The sequence below is a fragment of the Pseudonaja textilis genome, chromosome 1, assembly GCF_049901715.1.
Source record: "Pseudonaja textilis isolate UNSWEBS1 chromosome 1, rPseTex1.2, whole genome shotgun sequence".
NCBI lineage: Eukaryota > Metazoa > Chordata > Lepidosauria > Squamata > Elapidae > Pseudonaja > Pseudonaja textilis.
The window spans coordinates 24,506,879-24,529,754 of record NC_141990.1 but is presented as its reverse complement, the minus strand read 5'-3'; the positions used below and the strand labels follow the sequence as shown (position 1 = coordinate 24,529,754).

General features: G+C 40.3%; 1 protein-coding gene across 1 annotated transcript in view; it reads left to right on the top strand.

Moving 5' to 3' along the window:
* SELENOI (selenoprotein I) overlaps positions 1 to 22,876 on the top strand; it is a 44,020-nt gene that overhangs the window by 8,855 nt on the left and 12,289 nt on the right. The window contains exons 2-5 of the mRNA XM_026708734.2: positions 6,378 to 6,446; positions 6,779 to 6,887; positions 19,619 to 19,693; positions 20,556 to 20,818. Coding sequence (XP_026564519.1) covers positions 6,378 to 6,446; positions 6,779 to 6,887; positions 19,619 to 19,693; positions 20,556 to 20,818 — 516 coding nt within the window. The remainder of the gene's footprint in view (positions 1 to 6,377; positions 6,447 to 6,778; positions 6,888 to 19,618; positions 19,694 to 20,555; positions 20,819 to 22,876) is intronic.

Genomic DNA, 22,876 nt, shown 5'->3' with positions numbered 1-22,876 from the left:
GGTTTCCTTTATTGTTGCTTCAAGGATAGATCATTGATCAAGGTGACATATATGCTATTGTTTGGAGTGACAGTTGAATACAAAGGCAGATTTTTATTTTTCTAACATTTTAAGACAGTATTAGGTTAATACACATTTTCTATGTGTCTACATGATTAGTCAAACAAATTAATATTGCTTTCAGTAAATTCATTTATTGTTCATAAGAATATGTTTACCCCCATTCCAGTAAAAATTCTGAGTCGGATTGATTAGTATTTGTTTGTTTGTGTGTTTTTGTGTGTGTCTGTATATGTATAAATATAGAGAGAGGTGGGGGCATTGTTGTAGTAGGTAAGACATGAAGCTAGAAATGGGGAGACCATGAATTTTAAGACCATGCCTTAAGTACAAAGCTAGCTGTATGACTGTCAGGATTCTGGTAGTTACCCCAATTAAATCATGAGTCTCGAGCCAAACTCCCAAAACTTCAAAAGGATTTATTGGGAGTTAACATGTCTGGCACTGCCTGGGTGTAGCGGACTCTGAGACACATAATTCATTGTTACTCTTGACCCTGGTTTTCACCCTCCCCCCCCCCCAGGTATATCATAATTCATTTTCTCCAATGGGACACATCCATAGCCAAAAGTCATCAATCATGTTCTCCAATTAGAATTTTGCCTGGCAGAAACTTCAGTCACCTAGTTACTATCTTTGAAAACTATTTATGGAATGCCGCACTGCTCCCCCCTCCCTTTCTGTTGGCAACTCTAAAAAGACCATAGAGATATTTTATGAGTTGACAGTGACTTTGGGCCAGTCACTTCCTCTCAGCCCTAGGAAAGAGTCAATGGCAAGCCACTTCTAAAAAACCCTTGCTTAGAAAACTGCAGAGACTTCCAAGCAATTGCCAGGAGTCAAACTGCACAGGATATTGGAAAATGCCTATAATCTCCATGGAAAATTAAGCTATATAGTTATTAAAATGAACAAATAAATATATATTATGCATAATAAATGTTTACTATTGGGGAAATAACGTTGGTTTTGATTGATCATATCTTGACTTGTCATACCTGTATCTAGATAATTTGTTCCCTGTTAAAAGAGATGACACTGCATTTCAAAGAAGTAGGTTTTTGTACTGTTCCTCTCTGGACTGGAATTGCAAATGTTGCTGTAGAGATTTAAAAACAGCCAGCATTTTGAAATAGAGCAGACACTATTGAAAGCATGTATTATAGATTACACTAGTAATTTTATTATAAATTACTTCCTGCTAAGTGAATCTTGAACTGTGTCAGCTGACTGTCTTCTCCCTTTTTCCTTGTTGGAACAGGACTTCGGGATCATTATTCCCTAGTCTGAATGGACAAGCAGTGTTTGATCAGTTTGCCTTGATACGTCTTTTGCGAATATATTTTCTGTGCAATTAATGTGTCTGCCATAATGCCCAAGATATATACTCCCAAGATAGATTAATTATGATTGCATTCCCATTTATAATATTTGCATCATCAGTGTGATGTAAGCCACTGCCCATGTTACAGATTAAAGATGTTGAATTGCCCAAGGGAATTTTGGAAGAAGCAAGTTTGAGTCCGGGGTTTTCTTTAGCATTAGCTAAAGTGCTTAGTAAGCTATTTTTATTTCTTTTGTTGTTATGTTATTAATTCTACAGAGATAAAGCAACCTGTTAAACAGGAAACTGTAAAGCAAACAACTGTCAACATATATTATCAAAGAAATATTTCAACTAATTTTCAAAATGACTTCATAAATCAAAACACTGCTACTTTTAAAAGTTTGGGGGGAAAAACTGAACCGGTTTGTATCTGCTTGCTTCTTTAAAGGAAAATCACCAGGGAATCCTAAAATTTAAGTTAGACTATGCAGTCAAAAAAGCATCCTTGTCCAAGGAACTGGCAGATCAAGGACTACCTGTATTCCATATACATATACATTCAATATATATAATATACAATTACCTTGAAAAAAATCATGCTATTATTAGATATGATCCAAAGAGGTTTTTTTATTATTGGAGTCATCCAAAATACATTTATATGAAGATAATTTATTGTGATTTTTTGGGGTTCACTGACCTTTGAGATCACTTTAATAATGATGTCAAATTTCCAGGATTTTATGGTCATTTAATTATATTTGTGTCCTGAAAAGGATCATATAAAAAGCTCATGATCTAAAGATATTGCTGTATAAATCTATGCAATATTTTTTGTACAATAGTTCCACAGTGTTTGTAATTTGCATTCAGATAACCTGAGCCTTCCAGTGATACAAAACTGGAATATTGTTCAATAAGCAGGATGAACATAAGCCCCATCCTCTGCTGTCAGCCTTACCAGATAGACCACGCAGAAATAACATCAGATAAGTTACTTTAGTGTAAAAATATAATAGTAACACATTGGAACTCTGAAAGTAGATTCTCCTGCCCTCTCCTTTACAGCCTAAGAAGCTAGGGAGGGTCCCTTCTGAGCCTCTTGTTCAGAGGTGGTATTCAGCAGGTTCTGACCAGTTCTGGAGAATTGATAGCAGAAATTTTGAGTAGCTCGGAGAACCCACAAATACCACCTCTTCCCAGCCCCACCCGCATCTATTCTCTGCCTCCTGAGTCCCAGCTGATTGGCTGGATCTTCTTTTGTTTCCCTGCACAGGAGAAAGGAGCTGGAAAGCAGGTTAGTGGATTGGGGAGGGAATGGGGATTTTGCAGTAACCTTCCGCCAGGAGTGTGGAGGGAATGGGGGTTTTGCAGTATCTTTCCCCTGCCACGCCCACCAAGCCAAGCCACAACCACTGAACCAGTAGTAAAAAAAATTTGAATCCCACCACTGCTCTTGTTCCACCCTCTGTCCCGCTGTAGTTGATAATACGCTGTTTCTTATATGACCGTTCCCTAGATAGCATTGATTCACCAACTCCCAAAGGTTTTCCTCACATACCATTATATTTACTATATATTTGGGGAAGGGGGAGAGTTATTACACAAGACTATTTTTCAAGTATTCCTACAATGGGATTAAATTAGTAGTATTTAATCTTCTTTACTTTATGGTGTAAAGATGATAGTCCACTGTGAATAGTCTTGAATATCTACATTAATCTAGGTTCAATTGGCTTTTCTTCCTCTCTTTTTGCAGTAGAATTTCCTTGAGTAATTTGATTCCTCCTTGTAACTAAACAATTGACAAAGAGAACAGTGCAGCTTGAATTGGGGCTGCCAGGATACCTCAGGAAAGGAACCCAATTACTTATTTGAATGGGTAACTTTTCATTTAAGTAGCCTTTACTGGGAGCTGTACAGGTTTTAAGGTGAACCAGAATATTTGCAGTTGTACATTTTTTAGACATCAAATCTTTTATGCTATCTTGTTTTTTTTCAAAACCAACAGCTTTGTGAGCCATGTACATTTGAAATCAGAACCTTTTAGTTAATATTGAATGGTGCTGATCATTGAACTACAGGAAGAATCCCTTCTGTCTGGTTGGATTGCTAATTTTATTTTCCAGAGCAGATTGCAGTAGTAGTCTTGGTTACATACTTCTTTATCCAGCTTGAATATCTGAATGTGATTACTTTTACAGGATTTGGTCCAATGGTCACGATGATATATTCAGCATGACAAAATTCTTTCTGCGTAGCCCAAACAATTAGGCTGTGCTCTCTTGCATCTAAAGGGAGGAATAATGAGATCTAAACAATCTGTTAAATATTCCACACCATTAAGTAGAATAGTTGTGCCTGAATGTCTTCAATGTTGTGCTTTGAAAGTAATGTGAATCTGCAATTGAATAGGCCAAGTGAATGAAATGGCAATAAGTCTCAAACGTTTCTGGAGATGATGCTAATGGCATAGCAAAAAAAATATCCATTTAAAAGATGTTATTTTTAGGTGGCCAAAATTACTTTCTGTCTATGTATATCTGGCTGTATCTTTTGATGGCGTATAATCAATCCATCAAGAGAACATAAGCGACAATTTGCTGTGCTTTATTTGTTACCTGCCTTTCCTTAGATTGCAGGGTCCCAAGGATTCCTTTAATACCTTTTTAATGTGAAGAAATCAATCAACAAAGCACTGGAATTCCCTTGTCATTAACTCCTATGTAGCAAGGGAAGTGAACAGGTAGTTCTTCACTTAGTTCTCGATTTACGACCAGTTGAGCCCAACATTTCTATTAAGTGAGATGTCTAGAGAGATTCTCGGTCCAGGTCAGGACTGTCTCAAAGGTGCTTTTTTTCAAGAGGCAACTGGATTTTCTGGTTTTTGTATGAAGACATTTCACTTCTCATCCAAGAAGCTTCTTCAGCTCTTCAGGCAATAATGGGATTTTGTTTACCTTTGATGGATTAGGACTTTTTTCCTTTTCCAACTTGGACCAATCTCTCTTGAGGTTAATTTTTTGCAAATATTTCTTGAAAACATTGTATATAGTCATAGGCTCCAAAGTCTGTAAATTTATGTTCTCTTTGGTGTATATCAAGTTTACAAATAAGGATTCAGACATCTGTGGAACTTTATTATTTTTTAAAATAATTATACTTCTGATACCTCATTCTGCTTGATATCTGTTTTGATATTAAAGACCTGAAGCTCAGTTTAGGGATTAAACACAGTTCTATTTCAGAAAGCCTGGGTATTTGTAGGATGGCATATCCTGAAGTTCACCCATCTTTTTTACAGAATATACACATGATGCATCTAACAACTTAAGTATTGTAGCATTGTAATCAGATATCTGTGGGAGTCTTGCTGCTCTCTTGGTTGTCTGTTTGGAAATATTTTATTACCAAGCTAGATAACATCATCAAATTGCCTAGTTGGATAGTGAAACATTTGCAAGCAAACAGACAGGCTCAGGGAGCGCGCGCGCGCACACACACACACACACACACACACACACACACACACACACACACACCAGTTCAACTCTTAGCTACAAATACTTTTTTTGGCATTAGGTATCCAACATCAGTAACATTCTGTACTCAGAGTGCAAGTTATATTGAGATGCAGGTTAAATTCTTTAGGTCCTATCATGCCAGTATGGTAAAATAGCATGTTCCCATTTTTGTCTCATTTGCTAGGGAACAACAGTCCATTTTTCTTCAAAAAGGAGCAGCGTATTTTGCCAAGCAATAATTAAATATTATTTTATTATGCAGCTGACTTGTCAGGGAAAGTTATGGAGCATTCCACCATCTTAGCTCTCTCTCTGTGTGCCTCTATGCCAGTTTGCAAATGTGTCTTTATTGTTGTCTCTATTCTGATCATATGCCATCAGCATCTTCTTATACTGCTGCTGCCTTGTGTGGGTGCCCACTTGCTTAGTTGGGTAACACCAGGAGGAGTATACAGTCTTGGCATAAACTACCAGATTGCTTCATTCACCCCTTCCAGAAACATACCACCACCCACGATCACTCTGAAATAGCATAATAGAATATGTATGTATGCAAATGTGTATTAAGCTCCATAATCTACTGTCCAGAAAGTGCTTTATGCAAACTCACAACCCAAATGTATTGAACTCATAGTTAGTCCCTCAAACAGAGGCCTCCTTGTTTGTCTGGAAGCAATCCTTATTCATCAGAGAGAAAGGCAAATCAAGCAATGGTAATTTGGAAGTTTGATTGACAATTTGGAGTGCTTTTAATCTGAGTTAATTATATGGTGCTTAGCCAGATTTTAAATTTTGCTGTAGGACAAGCAGTTACATGAACATTAGCCATTGGTCCAATCTATTCCATTGAGTTGTGAATAATAAGATATTCAGTACTGAGAAAGACCAACCTAATTATGATCTATAACATGGCCTTTCTCACTATTAATCAGTCAGAATAGATTACTCCCGTACTCTTATCTTCCCTATCATTGATCTTGTGGAATTAACACAGCCATCATATTTACAAGTGGTGTTCTTTTATCCCTCACCCTGAGGTTGTGAAATTAAAAGGTATTTATAAGCAGTTGTGATCTTAGCTGTACAAAGCCACTTTCAAATTTTATGACACCTGGCCCAGAAGTGTAGTTGTCAGGTGCAAAGACCATTAATAAATGCCTCTCCGGAAATGATTGTCAGAATATGTAGAGCAGGACTTGTGAAACTCCTGGCCTGCGGGCCAGATGCATCATGCACTGGCCACGCCGGGTTTAGCGAAGGGGAAAAAAGTTCTGATACGTCACATGATGACGGCATGAGTTTGACACCCCTGATGTAGAGGCTTCCCACTTCCATAGAACAACATGTTGCTTGATTCTGGAGAAGTGTAAGGTGATATGAATGCAGATGTCCTACTTGTAAGCTTCCTGGAAGAACTTTCTAAGACTTTCAGCTGATTGTCTTTATTCTCTTGGCTTCCTTTATAGTACAGTGCTGTGGACAACAACCCTCTTTCCCTGTATGTCATGCATCCGTTTTGGAACACTGTAGTTAAGGTGAGTAAAACTCTTATCCACCCTGTTTGAGCGCGCTTTCTGTGCTACATTTGGGCTACGTTTAACTCTCTGCAAGTAAAAAAAAAATTATGACCCATTTGACATTGATATGACCCCTTCCTTTTCTCCGCGACTAACCCAGGACTAACCCTTCTTCAGAAAACTTGATCATTTGTACATGCACATCACCTTGTGGACTGGGTTTTATTTTCTACTGCTATAGAACAATAAGAAAAAAAGGCTTATGTCAAATGAATATTTTCTTCTTGATGAAAATTACTGTGTCCATTAATATGAACTTTTTGTATATGTTTTTACTTGCTTTCTCCTAGATTTTTCCTAAGTGGCTGGCCCCAAATTTGATAACGTTTTCTGGTTTCTTGCTACTTGTCTTCAACTTCTTTCTCATGGCATACTTTGACCCTGATTTTTATGCTTCTGGTAAGACTTTGATGTTTCATTCAATTTTTAAATTGTATGTGCCTTTATAATCACAAGAATGATGAAAAATATATTCTGATACTGATATCTGTTTTGATTTTGGCCTTGCTTAATATTCAGACTCACTCAGTAATACTTAGCTATGGCCAGGCCACACAGATTTACTCAACAAACCATAGGTAAAATAATCTGGTTTAATTTTATGTATGAACTGAGCCCTTGTGTTGCTAGAATATTGCCCATTTAGTCTTGCTATGGTGCTTTTAGGCTTTCCAATGTCTTGATTTATTTTTTACAGACTTTTAAAATATATATGCTGTCCTTCAAAACAAGTATATATCTAGCTGCTTGCAGAACACAAAATTCAGAATAGTGTATAGAAATTTTAAATGAAAACTAAAATATGATAAGTCACAATTAAAATCCATTATAAATATAAAACAGTAAGAGTAAGGTCACATGATTGCACTTCGGGCATTTGGCAGTTGGGCTCCATATTCAGCCATTTGCATTATCCTGCAGATGATATTTTACCGAATTCCAGAATATTGCCAGTTTTTGGCAAAACTGCACTCACTGCATATCATTGGTTCACTTAACAACTGTGGATGGTCACTAACCATTATTGCCCTGGGAGAATATCCTCTTCGAAAAGGATAACAGATAATCAGAGTTGAAAGGGACCTTTTGGGTCATCTAGTCCAACCCCCTGCCCAAGTGGGAGATCCTAACCATTTCTGACAAATGGCAGTTTGGCCATTTCTGACAATCTCTTCTTGAAAGTCTCAAGTGATGGTGCTCCCACAACTTCTATGGGTAAGGTGTTCCATTGGTTGATTGTTGTCACTGTCAGAAAGTTTCTCTTTATTTCCAGGTTGAATCTCTCCTTCAGTTTTCATCCATTATTCCTTGTCTGGCGTACAGGCGCTTTAGAAAATAGTTTGACCCCTTCCTCTCTGTGACAGCCCTTCAAATATTGGAAGATTGCTATCATGTGTCCCCTGGTCCTTCTCTTTACTAGAATAGCCAAGCCCAGTTCCTGTACCCATTCTTCATATGTTTTAATCTCCAGTCCCCTGATTGTTCTTCTCTGTACTTTTTCTAGAGTCTCAACATCTTTTTTATAATGTGGTGACCAAAACTGGATGCAGTACTCTAGGTGTGGTCTTACTAAGGCTTTATAGAGTGGCATTAGTACCTCCCTTGATCTTGATTGTATCCCTCTGTTAATACAATTTAGGATTGCGTTAGCTTTTTTTATCTTAAACTATGATTGAAAATTACAGGAAGAAATATTCCTTCACATATTATGATCCCAAACCATGAAGGACCTTACAGGTAGTACTTGGTCCTCACTTAATGACTACAATTGGGATTGGTTGTTGAGCGAAGCAGTTGTTAAACAAGATGTCATGTCACTGCCCTAAGACTGCTTTGCTCAGTAATCACAATCCTGGCCCTCCTAGTTGTGATTGTTAAGTGGACAGAGTCCCAAGTAAAGAATGCAGGGTGCCTGTTTGGGAACCTGGGAGCCTCCATTCAAAAGCTGAAAATCCTCCCTGCCAAAATCCAAGCAGGATTTACAACCCCTGAATGAAGAGACACTTGCATGCTGCTGAACGGGCCTACCAGGACCTTCCCACCCACCTGAGGCATCCAACACTCCTTATCTTCTCTATCTGCTCAAGAGCTGAAAATCCTGCTTTCATTTTGGCACCCTCTCATCTCTAGGAACTGGCTGAGAGGACTGCTTGCCAAAGGATGTCAGCTCTCTTCCATTCACAGAAGGGAACTCTTTCCCCGGGGTGAGGAAGCAGAGCTTAAATCATCAGGATATGAGTTTCATTTCTCTACGCTGCTGAAGGATTTAAGCTCCCTTCCACATGGGAAAGGGAACGCTTTTGACAGGATGCAGGAACAGCTCAGATCTTCAGAATCTGAGCTCCATTCCTTTACTGGAGTAAAGGAAGTTCAGCTAAAGTTCAACTAAAGGAGTTGAACTAAGTTCAACTAAAGGAGTTCAGCTCCCCTTGGCAGGCAGCTCTTTCAGTCAGCCTCCAGAGATTAGAGGGAAATCCAGCAGAGAAGGTTGCAAATGGTGATCATAGGGTGCTTGGTAACCAGTTGTACGTGCAGACAGGTTGCCAGTCACCCAGATTGCAATCACATAACTGCAGGGGATAGCACAGTTTTTTATGACAGCCGGAAGTCCAAGACCATCATAACAGTAAATAGTTGTTAAACAGTTGATTGGTAAGCCACCTACCTGTTTAGTACCTGACAATGCAGGTGCTTTAACCTAGGTCCGCAAATTAATGTATTTATATACCGCGCCGCTCACTGTTTGGGGCAACTCTGGGCAGCTAGGAATAGGTCAGGTTGCATAAATCTGGATAGCAACATCCATTTATTTATTGAATCTGAAGGCTAATAACAGTTATTATTATACAAAAACAAATTTACAGTACATTGAAACAGTACAGTACATTAAAATAAAAAAGAGAAAATATATGGAGCACAATTTACTCATGGCTTGTCCATAAATCCCCCAAACTCCTTTGGAAGAAGTTTATTGTAACAACCTTCCAAAATATGAGGTTAATCTAATCTCATGGGAAGGCTGTTCCAAAATTTGGGGCTGTATGCAAGAGCTAGTTTTTCCTGCATTTGACCTCCATCATCTCACCAAAATGAGGGACTACCACAGCTTCTCTGGAGAGGAATGATTTGAACAGATTGAATCTGATTGGAGAAGGCAGTTATGGCTGAGGGTAGTCTTGAATTTGGGTTTCCCTCATTCTAGATCAACCTTAACACTCTCTTTCATAACAACCTAAACTATATTAAAGAAATCGAAGTTTTTGTTTCATCAATCCACAGACTTAGGGCAACTTACAATAGAACAACAATAAGAGAAGAATATATTACGAAGTAACAGTTGAAACCATATTAAGAAAACACCCTTTGTGATGCATGCCATAAAAACCAATAAACCCACATTGAGATCCCAGTAGTGTTTTAATTTAATTATGGCAATAGACAGAACTGTGACAGCAGAATTGTTTTACAGAACACTGGATTGCAGTACACTGGATTGCACTAGATTATACCAATGTACTCTTCTCTCCCTTTTTTTTTTAACTGATAATGATGTTAGAAATAATTTCAAATGTTGCACTGAATCAAAAGTCATAAGTGTGCTGGAAATAATCTATAATGAAAAATGGAAAGAGGAAGGAAATAATGAGATGCAGAAAATTATGTTTATTGTTGCAAAAGTGCACAAGACTAATTTTCCTCCATTATCCTAGGAGTCCTAGGAGGGGGTGTAGCCAGGTTGGGTGTGACCAGCTCAATGTCACTCGTGTTGAGAACACCTGTGGTGGCCTAAGCGCTCTGCCAGTGAAAGCGGAACTCGGGAGGATTGCGCGCAGTTCTCCCAAGCTCCGTTTTCTCTGGCAGAGAGTTGCAGGAGGCCATCGCAGCCAAAAACGGAGCTTGGGCAGCTGCGCACAACTCTCCTGAGAACCATTTTCACTGGCAGAGGTGCCTCAGGCTGGTCCTTCACTGTTTCCAGGTCTAAGCACCCCACATCCAGATGCAGTCCGTGGGCCTTGAGTTTGACAGTTCACAAAATACTCCTTTATATCGAATGTGGGATTCTTCATCACCAGCTATAGGGAAAATAGCTACCAATTAGAAATTTCCAAAGCAGTTTAGGGAAATTGAATGAAGTTCTAATTAGCTATCAGATAGGATACAATAACTGTCTTTTGCCTCTAGCAAGCTTTTAAATACCAGTTTCTAATTACTGTATTTTTTGGACTATAAGATGCACCTAACTACAAGACCCACCTAGGTTTAGAGGAAGAAAACAAGAAAAAAATATTCTGAACCAAATGGTGAAGTAATATATTTAATAAATTATAGCAGAATAATATTTCAGCCATGTAAAGTCAACAGTGGTATTATTTAATAAATTAATAAATTATAGCAGAATAATATTTCAACCATGTAAAGTCAACAGTGGTATTAAGAACCATCATCACTGTAATTAACAAATGAGGAGAGACTTTTAAGAGTTCAAGCCGACTTCTAATTTTCTGGAAAGCCCAAGAACTCCACATCGGTAGTGTCAGAATTTATGACGCTCAGTTCCTCATAATCACTGCTATCACTTTCTTCACTGTCTTCATTTATGGTACTATCTTCAGTTTCATCTGAGGCATTGCTAATGCCACACTTTTTGAATGACCATGCAATGATTTCGTCCTTCACTGAGTGCCATGATGTTTTAACCCATTCACAACCTTGAGTGATAGTGGGGGTCTTCATTCATCCAGTAGGTGTCAGATCATGATTACCAGCAGCCACCCAATTGTTCCACTCTTCTCGCATATAGACTTTAAATGGTTTGTTGATGGAAACGTCAAGAGGTTGCAACTGGATGGTAAGACCCCCCAGGAATTACAGCTAGATGAGACTTTAAATCTCTTTTTTGTAGTTTTGCTAATATGTGCTCTAAACAGGTTGAGCACTAATAAAGCAGTTTTTTTCAGAAGCTCTCCAGGATGTTTGGACCACACTTTTTCAACCCATACCCTCATTCCATTTCCGTCCGTCCGTCCATCCTTTCTCATGAACACACACAACAATTCCTCTTGGAATCACTTCTTTTGGAAAGGTTTTCCTTTTGAAAATTGACATCGGTGGCAATTTGGTGCCATCTGCAGAGCAAGACAACACAACCGTGTAATGTGTTTTTTCGTGTCCTGAGGTTTCATGGCTATGCTTTTGGCACCTTTCAAATCAACAGTCTTATTAGGTGGCACATCAAATATTAGTGGGACTTCATCCATATTCCCAATCTGGCCAATTTCAAAATTATTTTTCTTTCTAGCATCAGTTACAAATTTATGAAAAGACAGAATCTTAGATTCATATTCTTTTGGCATTTTTTGCACAGTACTAGTTTTGGTGTGCATTAGCAAGGCCATATCGTCTCATAAATCTGTAACACCAGGATGATGCTGTCCTGAATGCCTTTCGATACAGCAATATGTTTGGCTTCATTTATTATGATTTTTGTAGAAACTGTGAAGCCATTCTTCCGGTGATGTGTGATCCATTCTTTCATGTCCACCTCTAACTGTGGCCACTTTGCAACAGTCCCATGAAAATTGTGCTTACTTTCATCTTTTACTTTTTGCAGCTGATCCACCTGTTTCCTCCACTCTCTTATCATTTTTTTCAGTTGGAGGTGGCCCAAAATGTTTCTCCACTGCTCTGTTTCCATGTTCCTCAGCATAATTTACTACTACCAGTTTAAAATAAAATTTATATGGTTGTCTTTTCTGCTTTGACATCTTTGTATGTAGTGTGAGGAGGTACTGTAGTATTTTTCTGCAAGAAAGAACTGTCAGTAATGAGTATTGTAATGAGATCACTGTAGCTGAGAACATCAAGGAATGACACTATTAAAGAGGATCTGCTCAGACGTACTGTTATGGGGGGCATGTTTAAGATAGCAAAAGCATCCAGCAAGGCTCCCTCAAACCTCCCATGAGCCAGGCAGCTGGGATCGGCAACTTGCCCCCCCCAGCCTGTGCATTTTTGCACCAGGCTTCCCCGCTGCACCCTTCTGATGGATCCTGGGCGCTGCGCTGCAATGGAGAGGCCAACACAAGGAGCAAGGAAAGAAGAGGAAGCGGCTTCCTTCCCTCAAGCTGGCCCCAAAATTGCATCGATGGCTTAGGGCAGGGGTCTGCAACCTTAAACTCTCAAAGAGCCATTTGGACCTGTTTCCCACAGAAAAAAAACACGGGGAGCCACAAAATCTGGGTGGACGTAGCCAACTTGACATCACTCACTCCCATCCAATCACATGAACCTTCCAGCCACGCCTACCCAGGTTTTGTGGCTCCCTGTATTTTCTTTTAAACAGGTATCTCCCTCCATGTCTGTCTCCCTCCCTCTCTCTCACTCTCATCTCTCTCACTCCTCCCTTTCTCCCCCTCTCTATTTCTCATTCCCTTTCTCTTCTCATCTTTCTCTCATATATATATATATATATATATATATATATATATATATATATATATATATATATATATATGTATGTATGTATGTATGTTTGTTTGTTTGTTTTGGGGGTGGGTGTATTCCCTCTTGAACCATTTCCAAAAACAGTTTTTTTTTGTTTTTGTTTTGCTGATGTTGTTCGTTCTTCAGTCAGTCTTCACCTGAGAAGGTAAGGTAAGGGCGACGGCGGCGGATGGAGACTCACTCCGTATTCCAGAGCAGGAGTGAAGCGCCCCTCTATTTGACTCTTCTTATGGTCCTTGTTGGTGCTGCGCGCACCTTGGTCGCTCAGGGAGACACACAACTTTCTCTCCGCCCTGAGACACTGGCCCGACCCGGCTGCAGCCAATGCTCCATGTTGTAATGGTCTCCAGGAGGAGGAGGGGGACGCCATCTACCCCATTGTGAAGCACACTAAATTTAAGTGTGCTGCGCAAGGTGCTGCAAGAGCAGCGAGCAGGCCATGGAGCCAGTGAGAGGAATATGAGGAGACACGCGACTTTCTGCCTCGAGACACTGGCCTGGCTGCGGCTGGCGCCGCTGCTCTCATCACCTCCATTGCCTGCTCGCTGCTCTTGCAGTGCCTTGCACAGCACACTTAAAATTAGCCTCCTTCACAATGGGGGAGATGGCGCCCACTCCTCCTTCTGTAGCCCATTACGACGCGGTGCATCGGCTGCAGCCGGGCCAGCCAGTGTCTCGGGGCAGAGAGAAAGTTGTGCGTATCCTTGAGCGGTCAAGGTGTGCACAGCACCAAGAAGGGCCGGAAGAAGTTGCAAGCAGAAGGGTGCTTTGCTCCCGCTCTGAAATATAGAGTGAGTCTCCATCTGCCACCATTGCACCATCACTCTATATTTCTCAGGCCAGGTGAGGAGTGGCTGGGAGGGAAGGGTGAGGGGCAGGGCCAGCCAGTGGTGGGATTATCCAACAGGAAGCTGCAGGAGAGGGCCTAAAGAGCTGCTTGAGGGTTTGGAGTCATGGGTTGCCAACCCCAGTTTAGGGGCAAAAAGCCATGCCATGCCTAGGGACGGTGGGAAAAGCTATGCGTGCCCCAATGAAAGGGTGGCAGCCCGGCCTCCTCCCCTCAAGCTGACCGATGCTAAAGCAGAGAAAGACCTGCCGGAAAGAAGCCAATCGACCTGGGAATTGAGCACCCTTCCTCCCCTGCCCCACCCCATCTGCCACCTCCAAATTCTCTCTCCAGCGCTGGAAGCCAAGCCATACCTCTCTCTCTCCATGCCTTTGGGCTCACAGTCGATGACCTAGGCCAGACGGGCACACAGCAGGGCAGGCAGATGTAGAGCGCTCCCAGGCCAGCCAGTGGTGGGATCAGCTGGTTCTCTGAATAGCACACAACTTTAACAACCGGTTCGGCTGAACTGGCTTAATCCCACCTCTGCGTTGCTGCCTCAGTCAGGGAACGCTGGAGCCTTCACAGCCGACTGGTGGTTGGATCTGCCTCATGGAATACCGCCAATCAGCTGTTCTAGGCAGTGGGGATTGCTGCTTTCTGTTGCTGCTGCTACACCAACTCCCTCCCCCCAGTTATGGCAAACATAGTTATTCAACAAAAAATAAGATAATCCTCAGGTTTATTTGATAGGCTGCTCAGAAAGTTGGCTGTCAAGGAGAACGGGATACTGATTTAAATAAACTTTTGCTTCTGTTGTGCCACCTTGCTTTTGATAAAGAAGTTAGATGAAACCAAAATTATATGGTTACAGACTATTCGGTGTTGAGCAAAGGGAGTGAAAATCAGATTGAAGAGTTTTGACTCCTAGAAAAGATCGTGAATGGCTGGTTGGAAACTGATTAGGAGCAGTCCGTGTTGCAACTTCTTGCTGGAGCTCTTTTTTTGTCTTATTTACTTGTAATGCTTAATTGGAATCACCACTTGTAAGCTTAGCCACAATCCATTTACTGACCAAGAGTAACATTTAAGTTTTAATTAGAGATAATGGGCAACATTCCTTAAATCTGATTCAGTGGAGTATGCTGTTTGATCTCTTTTCCTCTACCCTTAGTGAAATTCTGCAAAGATGCCTCAGTGGTTCTTGTTATTTTGAAATTGGGAATTTTGGTTTTCCCTCACTGTATGTGGGTGAGGCATGTTTTAAGATGTCCATCTCAGCAAATAGTACAGCAGCTTCCCTCTGTGTGTTTGTTTGCAAAAATGATATTCATGAGGGCAGACAAATATCCTGTTGTTTATTTCTTTCACTGCTGTTTGCTGCCCAGCTAATAACAATATGGTAACAGTTTTTATAATGGTTCTGCTTCTTTGGTCTATTTTTTCCTAACTGAAAGGACAAACTCAGTTCAGATTGAAAGCAGAATATGTTTTTTTCTCTCCGTAAAGGCATTTTTCTTGAAAAACACAGTTTCACTGAATAGAATTCACCCAAATGGAATTTAAAATTTATGCAGAGGTAGTTAATAAAGCTTTAATATTAAACAAGCCTGAATGAAATTTGGCATAAATATAGGTAATGGAAATCAGCTATGTGAAAGTACAAAGTAAGGATTTAAATTCTTTCCAAGAGTACATGAGGCTTCATTAATAACAGAAACTCTTTGTTTTATTTTGCATATCACTGATCAAGTCTCCCTCAAGTTTGTGAGATGGGTAGTAAATAAATTGAATAAATAAAACAAGTCAAGCTAAATTTCCAATGACTATAGAGACTATAGAGCAGGGGTCAGGGAACTTTTTTACCTCTTACCCCCCAAAAAATTTATAAACGCAGACGTTACCCCCTTGATTTGAAAGTAAGGAAATCATACATCCAATAACATTTTGAATTCAAATACTGTATTTAAAATTACTTTGAAAGCTTCAACTTACTTGAAAACTTCAGGTTTTGGAGAAATGATGTTGCTTCATCTTGGATACGAGATCATCAATATTGGGACATTTTGATGTCAGAGCAATATGGATACAGTCTTCCGGGTCCAATCAATTTCTTGTCTTTGTTTTTATGTTCGTAAGAGTGGAAAATCCTTGTTCGCAAAGGTAGGTTGTTGCAAAAGGCAGCAACTTTTTGAATGCTTCCTCATGTGCAATTTTGAAGGCCTTTGCGGGTGTTGACATCCAAAAATGTGAAAGATCTGCTTTGTTTTCAAATGCAATCTGTGCTTCATTACTGCATCGAAGCTCAAGAAGTGACTCTGCCAACCCTTGAGGCTCTTCTGGTACAGCACAAATTTCACATTTAAAGGGGTCTACAATCCAACTGACAGCATGTGAATCAAGATCTGGAGAGTAATCAGAGAACCGCTCTTTGAGTTTAGTAAGATGCCTTATAACTGTATCCTTGATGTCTTCAAAAGTAATATTTTCACAATCTTCCAAGAACAAAGCTAACGTTGAAAAGGTAGCTATCTTTTTCTGTTCAACTTTTTGCCTCCAATATGAAAGCTTTGATCCAAATGCAGAAATCTTTTCTCTGGCTGAAATTATATTTATGTTTTTTCCTTGCAATTCTTTGTTCAATACATTAACATGCTCAAACATATCTGCTAAATATGCAAGATGTGCAACCCACAAGGGGTTTGTAAACTTCTCTGCAAGAACATGCTCAACCATAAAACTTTCAAGTTCAGTTTTGAGAGCCCACACTCGGTTCAGAACATTTCCACGTGAGAGCCACCTCACTTCAGTATGATAAAGTAGGTCTGTATATTCAGCCATACAGTTATTAAAGTTGCATTTTGCCAATTATTTAAACATCACCCAAAGCAGCCTTGAGTTGTTTGAAATCTGTTAGGTTTTGTCACCCTAATCTGTTAGGTTTTGTTACTTTGGACACCAGTCCCTCACCCCTTTCCTAAGAAGTCTGTAGGGGGTGTGCATAAGTGCACCAACGCCTACCTTCCCTGTCCTATTGTTTCCTTTTATTTTCTTATATGTATCCATTTCATGTATTCATAATTATGTTTATACTTATACCTATTATCTTGTAAGCAATTGACAAATCAAATAAATAAATAAATTTGTTGTGGCTATTGCCAATTTCTATTCAAAACAAAGGCAGTAGAGACTGTCTTCAAATTGGCAATAGGCACAACAAACTTCCATGTCAAAACACTTCAGCTCAGCAATTCAGAAAGTTTCATAAAAATATTGACAGTAAAAAAAAAAAAGCGATTTAGGCCACAGAAGTCAACTTTTATGTTCTGTCAGGAATGCAAAGGAATGCAAGTGACTGCCTCCAGCCTGTGCTTGAACCCAGCCAGTAAAGGGGATCCCACCGCTTCTCTGGCTAATTGATCGTTCAGGGGAGGAAACTTAGCATTAGGAATCGTCTCTAACATGCAGCTCGAGGGGCTTCTGTAATGCGAATCTCTTTGGATGACAGAGCAGGCTTCTTTTGTACTGCACTCTCTGTGGCTGCACCTGCTGACTTCGCGCCACCTTCCAACTTTTATAGACGCGTCTGCGGAGAGAGCGCGGAAAATTGGCAATCCGAGTAAGGCAAACGACTCCAGGTGGCTCCAGAGATGGGTGGGGAGCGGGAAGAAAACAACCTTTTATCTCAGCCGCCTTAATTGCGCAAATGGCCATCGCCTCGGACACTTGAGCTGCTGCCAGCCAAACCGACCTTTTCCCGTTTGGCACAAAAAGCCGCCAGGGAGGGAAGAGGGAGGGAGGGAACCTGCTCGCTCGGCCTCTCAGCGCCCCCGACTTGTTTTCGCGGGCTCCAGAGACACGAACCGCGACAGCGCCAGAAGCCCTCCCTGTCCTCCCCGTCTCCCCCCGCGCCCTCCCGGTTTCAGTCCAGCTCGCGAGTTTTGGCTGGCTGAAGCAAACGCGACCTCCGGCGTGCAGCGGCAGGAGCTGCGAGCTCGCGGCAGGCAGCGCTGGGGCTACGTCAGTCGGGGCGCGCGGTTTAGACTTCGGCTCTTTAAAAACGGCGTGTAAACTGAGATGCTCCCATAAGAGAGCCGAGCGCGGCAGCAGTCGTTTGGGTTAACGGCAGCGGGCGGCCTTCCAGCGCAACCTCCTCATTACCCCCAGATTTTCACTTTTACCCCATTTGGGGTAATTTACCCCTGTTCCCCGACCACTGCTATAGAGACTGGTCAATGACTGAGAGAGGAACGAGGCAGACACCTGAGGGATGAGGCTGAGGGAGGCGGGGCTGAGAGGCGGGGCTTCTCAGCCATCCTGCAGGGACTTGTCCTGAGCCTCCCTGAACTTGGTGGTTTGCTGGCAGACGTTTTATTACCCGACTAGGTAACAACATCAGATGTGATCTAGTCAGGTAATGAAGCGTCTGCAAGCAAACCACCAAACTCAGACTCCTCCCCCTCCTTGAAAAAGTGTTTCTGGGTGAAACTGGTCCCTGGTACAAAAAAGATTGGGGACCACTGCTGTAAACCACCTAGAGAGGGCTGTAAATGACTGTGAAGTGGTATATTAAATGTACATACATACATGCATGCATGCATATAAAGCTATAGGTATTAAGTGCTAATATCTTGGATCCTTGTGAAATTCACACCTGAAGAAAAAAAATTCGAACCATGATACTTTATAATAGCTGAAATGTTGTTTGTTTCCTTAAGTATTGAGAAAGGTTTATAACCTTTAGAGCAATGGTACACAACTTGAGTTCCCTGGATTGAATGCAGCCCCTATCCCCCAAGATTTGCATGCAGAAATTCATGGAATGTACATACATCTAAAGATTAATAACATTTAATTAAATAGAAATGAAATCTCATTGTTCTGTCCACACCCTCACCTTTCTGAAAGGAAGCTTTGCATGTTTTTCACAGGGCAAGAGTTGTCTTATTTATTAATATAAAATGCAAATAGGATTTTCCAGATGATTTTGATTCCATTTCCTTTCAGTCCTAGCCAGCCCTGTGTCAAATGGTGAGGAATTGTCAGGTTTGCAGTCTGAGCATCAGGCGGGAAGAATACATTTTCTCAAGGTTTGATTTGGAAGGGGCAGGGGGCATAATTCATTAAGAAGCACAGCTAATCCCACTATTGAAGTATTTAATTTTCCAATTCAGTCTGTGCTTTGGAGCCTTACCCAGCAGGAAATTTGTATGTCCCATTCCAATACTAATAACTTTCTTTCAGATTAACTGATTTTGCTGCTGTTGTCTTATCTGCATATTATTTCAACTTGTAATTGTAGTTTGAATTTCTTATAAGCTGCCCAGAGTCACAGGTAGTAGGCGGTGTAGAAATGTGCTGAATGAATAAATAAATTACTATTTTACACTATAATTAGGGCAATAAGAGTGGCATTTCGCAATTGGGTGGTAGCTGCTGTGAATTCAAAGGTAACTAAAGGTTTGCTGATACAAGCAGATAACTATGTTAGAATAGATTTTCTACATCATACTGTCTCTTTGCCATTGCTGCCATCTGGGTTTTTTTTAAACTTCTCATTCTCATTTACAGCCCTAGTTTTTCTTAGTAGTTTCTCACCCAAGTTCTTTTGAGGTCAGGAAAGATCAATCAGCTGTTAGCCAGTTGCTGTGACTTATTACTGTCCCGAAACATTAGAAGAGTTCCAGGTTGGGTAAGCCTGCAAATAGGATGCGCCTGATCTTAATGGCTAAAATGTACTCTTGTTTGAAAACGTTTTCCTAGAGAAAATAATGACTCAGAATTACTGTCTTTCCTGCAGCACCAGGCCAAAAGCACGTTCCAAACAAAGTATGGATCATAGTGGGTCTCCTCAACTTTGCGGCTTATACTCTAGGTAAGATCATTTAATTTCCTGCACCCTGTATTTATACAATCAGCAACATATGAATGAACATTAATATTGTTGAGGCCAAATTCCTGAATAAAACCACTGCCTCTTATTTCACAACTCTAGTGCAAAATACATATACAAGCAGGCTGTACCTTATGCCTCTTAGCACCAATGCTTGTGCCTGAAATAGGAGAGGATGTTTTTCCCAAAGAGAGGAAGGATAGAGAAGCTGTTCTGTTCTCTGTTGCACATTCGTATTTCTGAAATAGCTGTTGCTTCTCCATTTCAGTTTTATCAGGGGCAAGGAAATAAGTACTGGAAGATGCAAGCACAAAGCCATAAGCAATTTGTTCTAAATTAATTTGTTTTTTTTCTGGAAGCAACATATTCCGATCAGCTTTTACAAAAGGAAATAAGAGTATCCACTAGTAGTAAAATAAAGTGCGAGTAGTATGTGCATAAGGAAAAAAAATGTAGCAAGAATACTTAAAAATGAATGCAGTGATACAAGGCCTTGAGAGTCCTTCAAAACAGCAGTTATGGATCTGTAGCAATTTTAGGAAAATAGTAGGATTTACAGCAGAGAAGTGGGAGTGTTTTAGGGATTCAATTAACCACAATCTGAAACCAAATCTTTTTTTCTGCCTCATAAAACCTCCTGACTTTCAGCTGTTTTTAACAACAATGGCCCCAATAAATGGGCCTTGGTTTATGAATTGTCGGAGCCTCATCAAACTTAGTTCTTAAATGTTTTTGCTTTGATTTCTTTCCTTCATGTATTTTTCTTCTAATTTTAATCCCAGTCACTCAATAGAATTGAAAGCAATCCATTAACTTTCTCCTTCTGTGACGTCTCTCTCTTCAGATGGTGTGGATGGAAAACAAGCACGTCGCACCCAATCCAGCTCCCCACTTGGGGAACTCTTTGACCATGGCCTGGACAGCTGGGCTTGCATGTTCTTTGTGGTGACCGTGTACTCTACATTTGGCCGAGGATCCAATGGTGTCAGCGTTTTTGTCCTCTACCTGCTTCTCTGGGTGGTTTTGTTCTCATTCATCCTTTCCCATTGGGAGAAGTATAATACAGGGATTCTCTTCTTGCCTTGGGGCTACGATATCAGCCAGGTGGTAAGTCAACCAGCCTTTTGCCACACTCATTTCCAAAGGTTGCCTTAACAGAGGGCAGAGATCTGGCTTATTTTGATTCTCTGGCATTTAGATTTGTTTCCCTGATGTATTATTACCACTTTCAAGTTAAAGCCCCATTTATCTTATGTGAGATTTCTTTAGAAGGCTTGAAATAAGATATACACATAATTTAACCCTGGGTATTTTCAAACCTTATAGTGCCCTGACCTTCTGAAATGATGTATGAAATTATGTGACACCACAATTCTACCTCCCATCTAATGATTTCACTCAGATTAAAGTTGGGTGAGAAATAAATACACCACCATGTGTGATGAAAATTAATTAATTAATTAAATTTTGTTTGTATGTGCACAGAATCAACAATAGAGCCCTGCTTTATAAAATAAAATTATATGGGAAAGAATTATAGTTAAACATTAGTTTAAATAGAAAGTAGAAGTGTGTCCAGTTTTACATAATTTCTGAAATATGGATTTTTATTTTTGAGACAGCCATTCTAACTTTTTGTTGTACATATATTTTGGAATGGTATTTTTTTCCCTGAGAGGGCTATGACCTACAGTTTAAGAACCCCAATTTAACCTGAAAGCAATGGAGAGCTTCAGATGATCTTGTGTGTGTAATTTACCACTCAGTTCAAGGACGTACTAATGCAGTCGGATTTCCCAGTGACAGACTAGTATAGGTTATACACCAAATCCCCTCTAAAAGGTTAAGAAAAATTGAATCAAAAAGTTTGTCTGAGCCACCATTCTTACGGTTTGCAAACAAAACTAACTGGTGGTTTCCACAAGTGGCAAAGTCTAAAGGAAAAATATCTTTTTGCCCGGAGTCTTTAATCAGTTGCCATTCATTGCAAAGATGTATAATGGCCATGGTATTTATGCAGAGGCATTGCAATGACCTATCAGGCTTGTTGGATTTTATTCGTATCTAGAGAGTTTGAGGAACTATGGTTATGAAAGTGAGGCATAGGATATGGTACAACTACTATTTAGAGATGAAATTTGGCACCGTTGTCCTGATCTCTGTTTACTACTGTAGTCAGTAATCAGTTGGCCTTTGAGAATCTCACATGAACTCAGTTGAACGTCAGTTCAAACATTCTATCCAAACACTGAGAAATGACACAAACAACAATTAAAGCAATTCTATTTGAGCACAATGAAATTGGTCTGTACAAGAACTCTCTGCATTAATTCATTTGGGCTACAAAGGCATGAACTGCACCCCACCCCACCCCCCAAAAAGCACTCCCAGCTACTTAAAAAAAGAATGAAGAAAATAACACTTTTGACTAGCTTCTAAATTGGGTCCTTAATAAAACAAGAAGCAGGTGCATTTTTAAAGTACTTTGAAAAATTCTACGGGATAGACGTTTTGGATAAGGCCTTGTACACAGGAGGAAGTGAGTAGAGAGTATGCCTTCTATAAAGTGATGCCTCTTGTGATATATAATTCTATAAATCAAAATGTGTTTCTCTTCACTTGCTTGTTCCATAGACAAACACAGTAACAGTGGATGAAATCAAGTGCATTCATTGGCAGGTGTGAATGTCATAAGCCAGAAGTCTCCAAACTTGGCAACTTTAAGACTTGTGGACTTCAACTCCATTGAAGTTCACAAGTCTTAAAGTTGCCCAAGTTTGGGGAGCCCTGTCATAGACATTGGCAAAAGTAGCTTTGTTTGAGAAACAGCTGCCAACTACATATAGTTGTTTTGCTTGGTACGAGTTGTCCACTCCTCCCCGCATGCTGGTAGGCAGGCATTTTCCTTCCGCTCTTCTGGGATGCCCCACTGAACACTTTCTGAACTCACCACGTTGGAATCTTAAAAGAGCCCTTTGCCCTCTTATGTTTGCTACCTACAGGTTTTATTGACTTGGACTTAAATACTTACAGGGTTGAGCAGAGGGGACCTTGATTTTTTTTTCCACACTAAAGTCTGATTCCTTATCCCTCATACAATCTCACTCATAAATTTAGGAAGAGAAATTACATCTGAAACCCATTAACAAAAATCCAAAATAACTG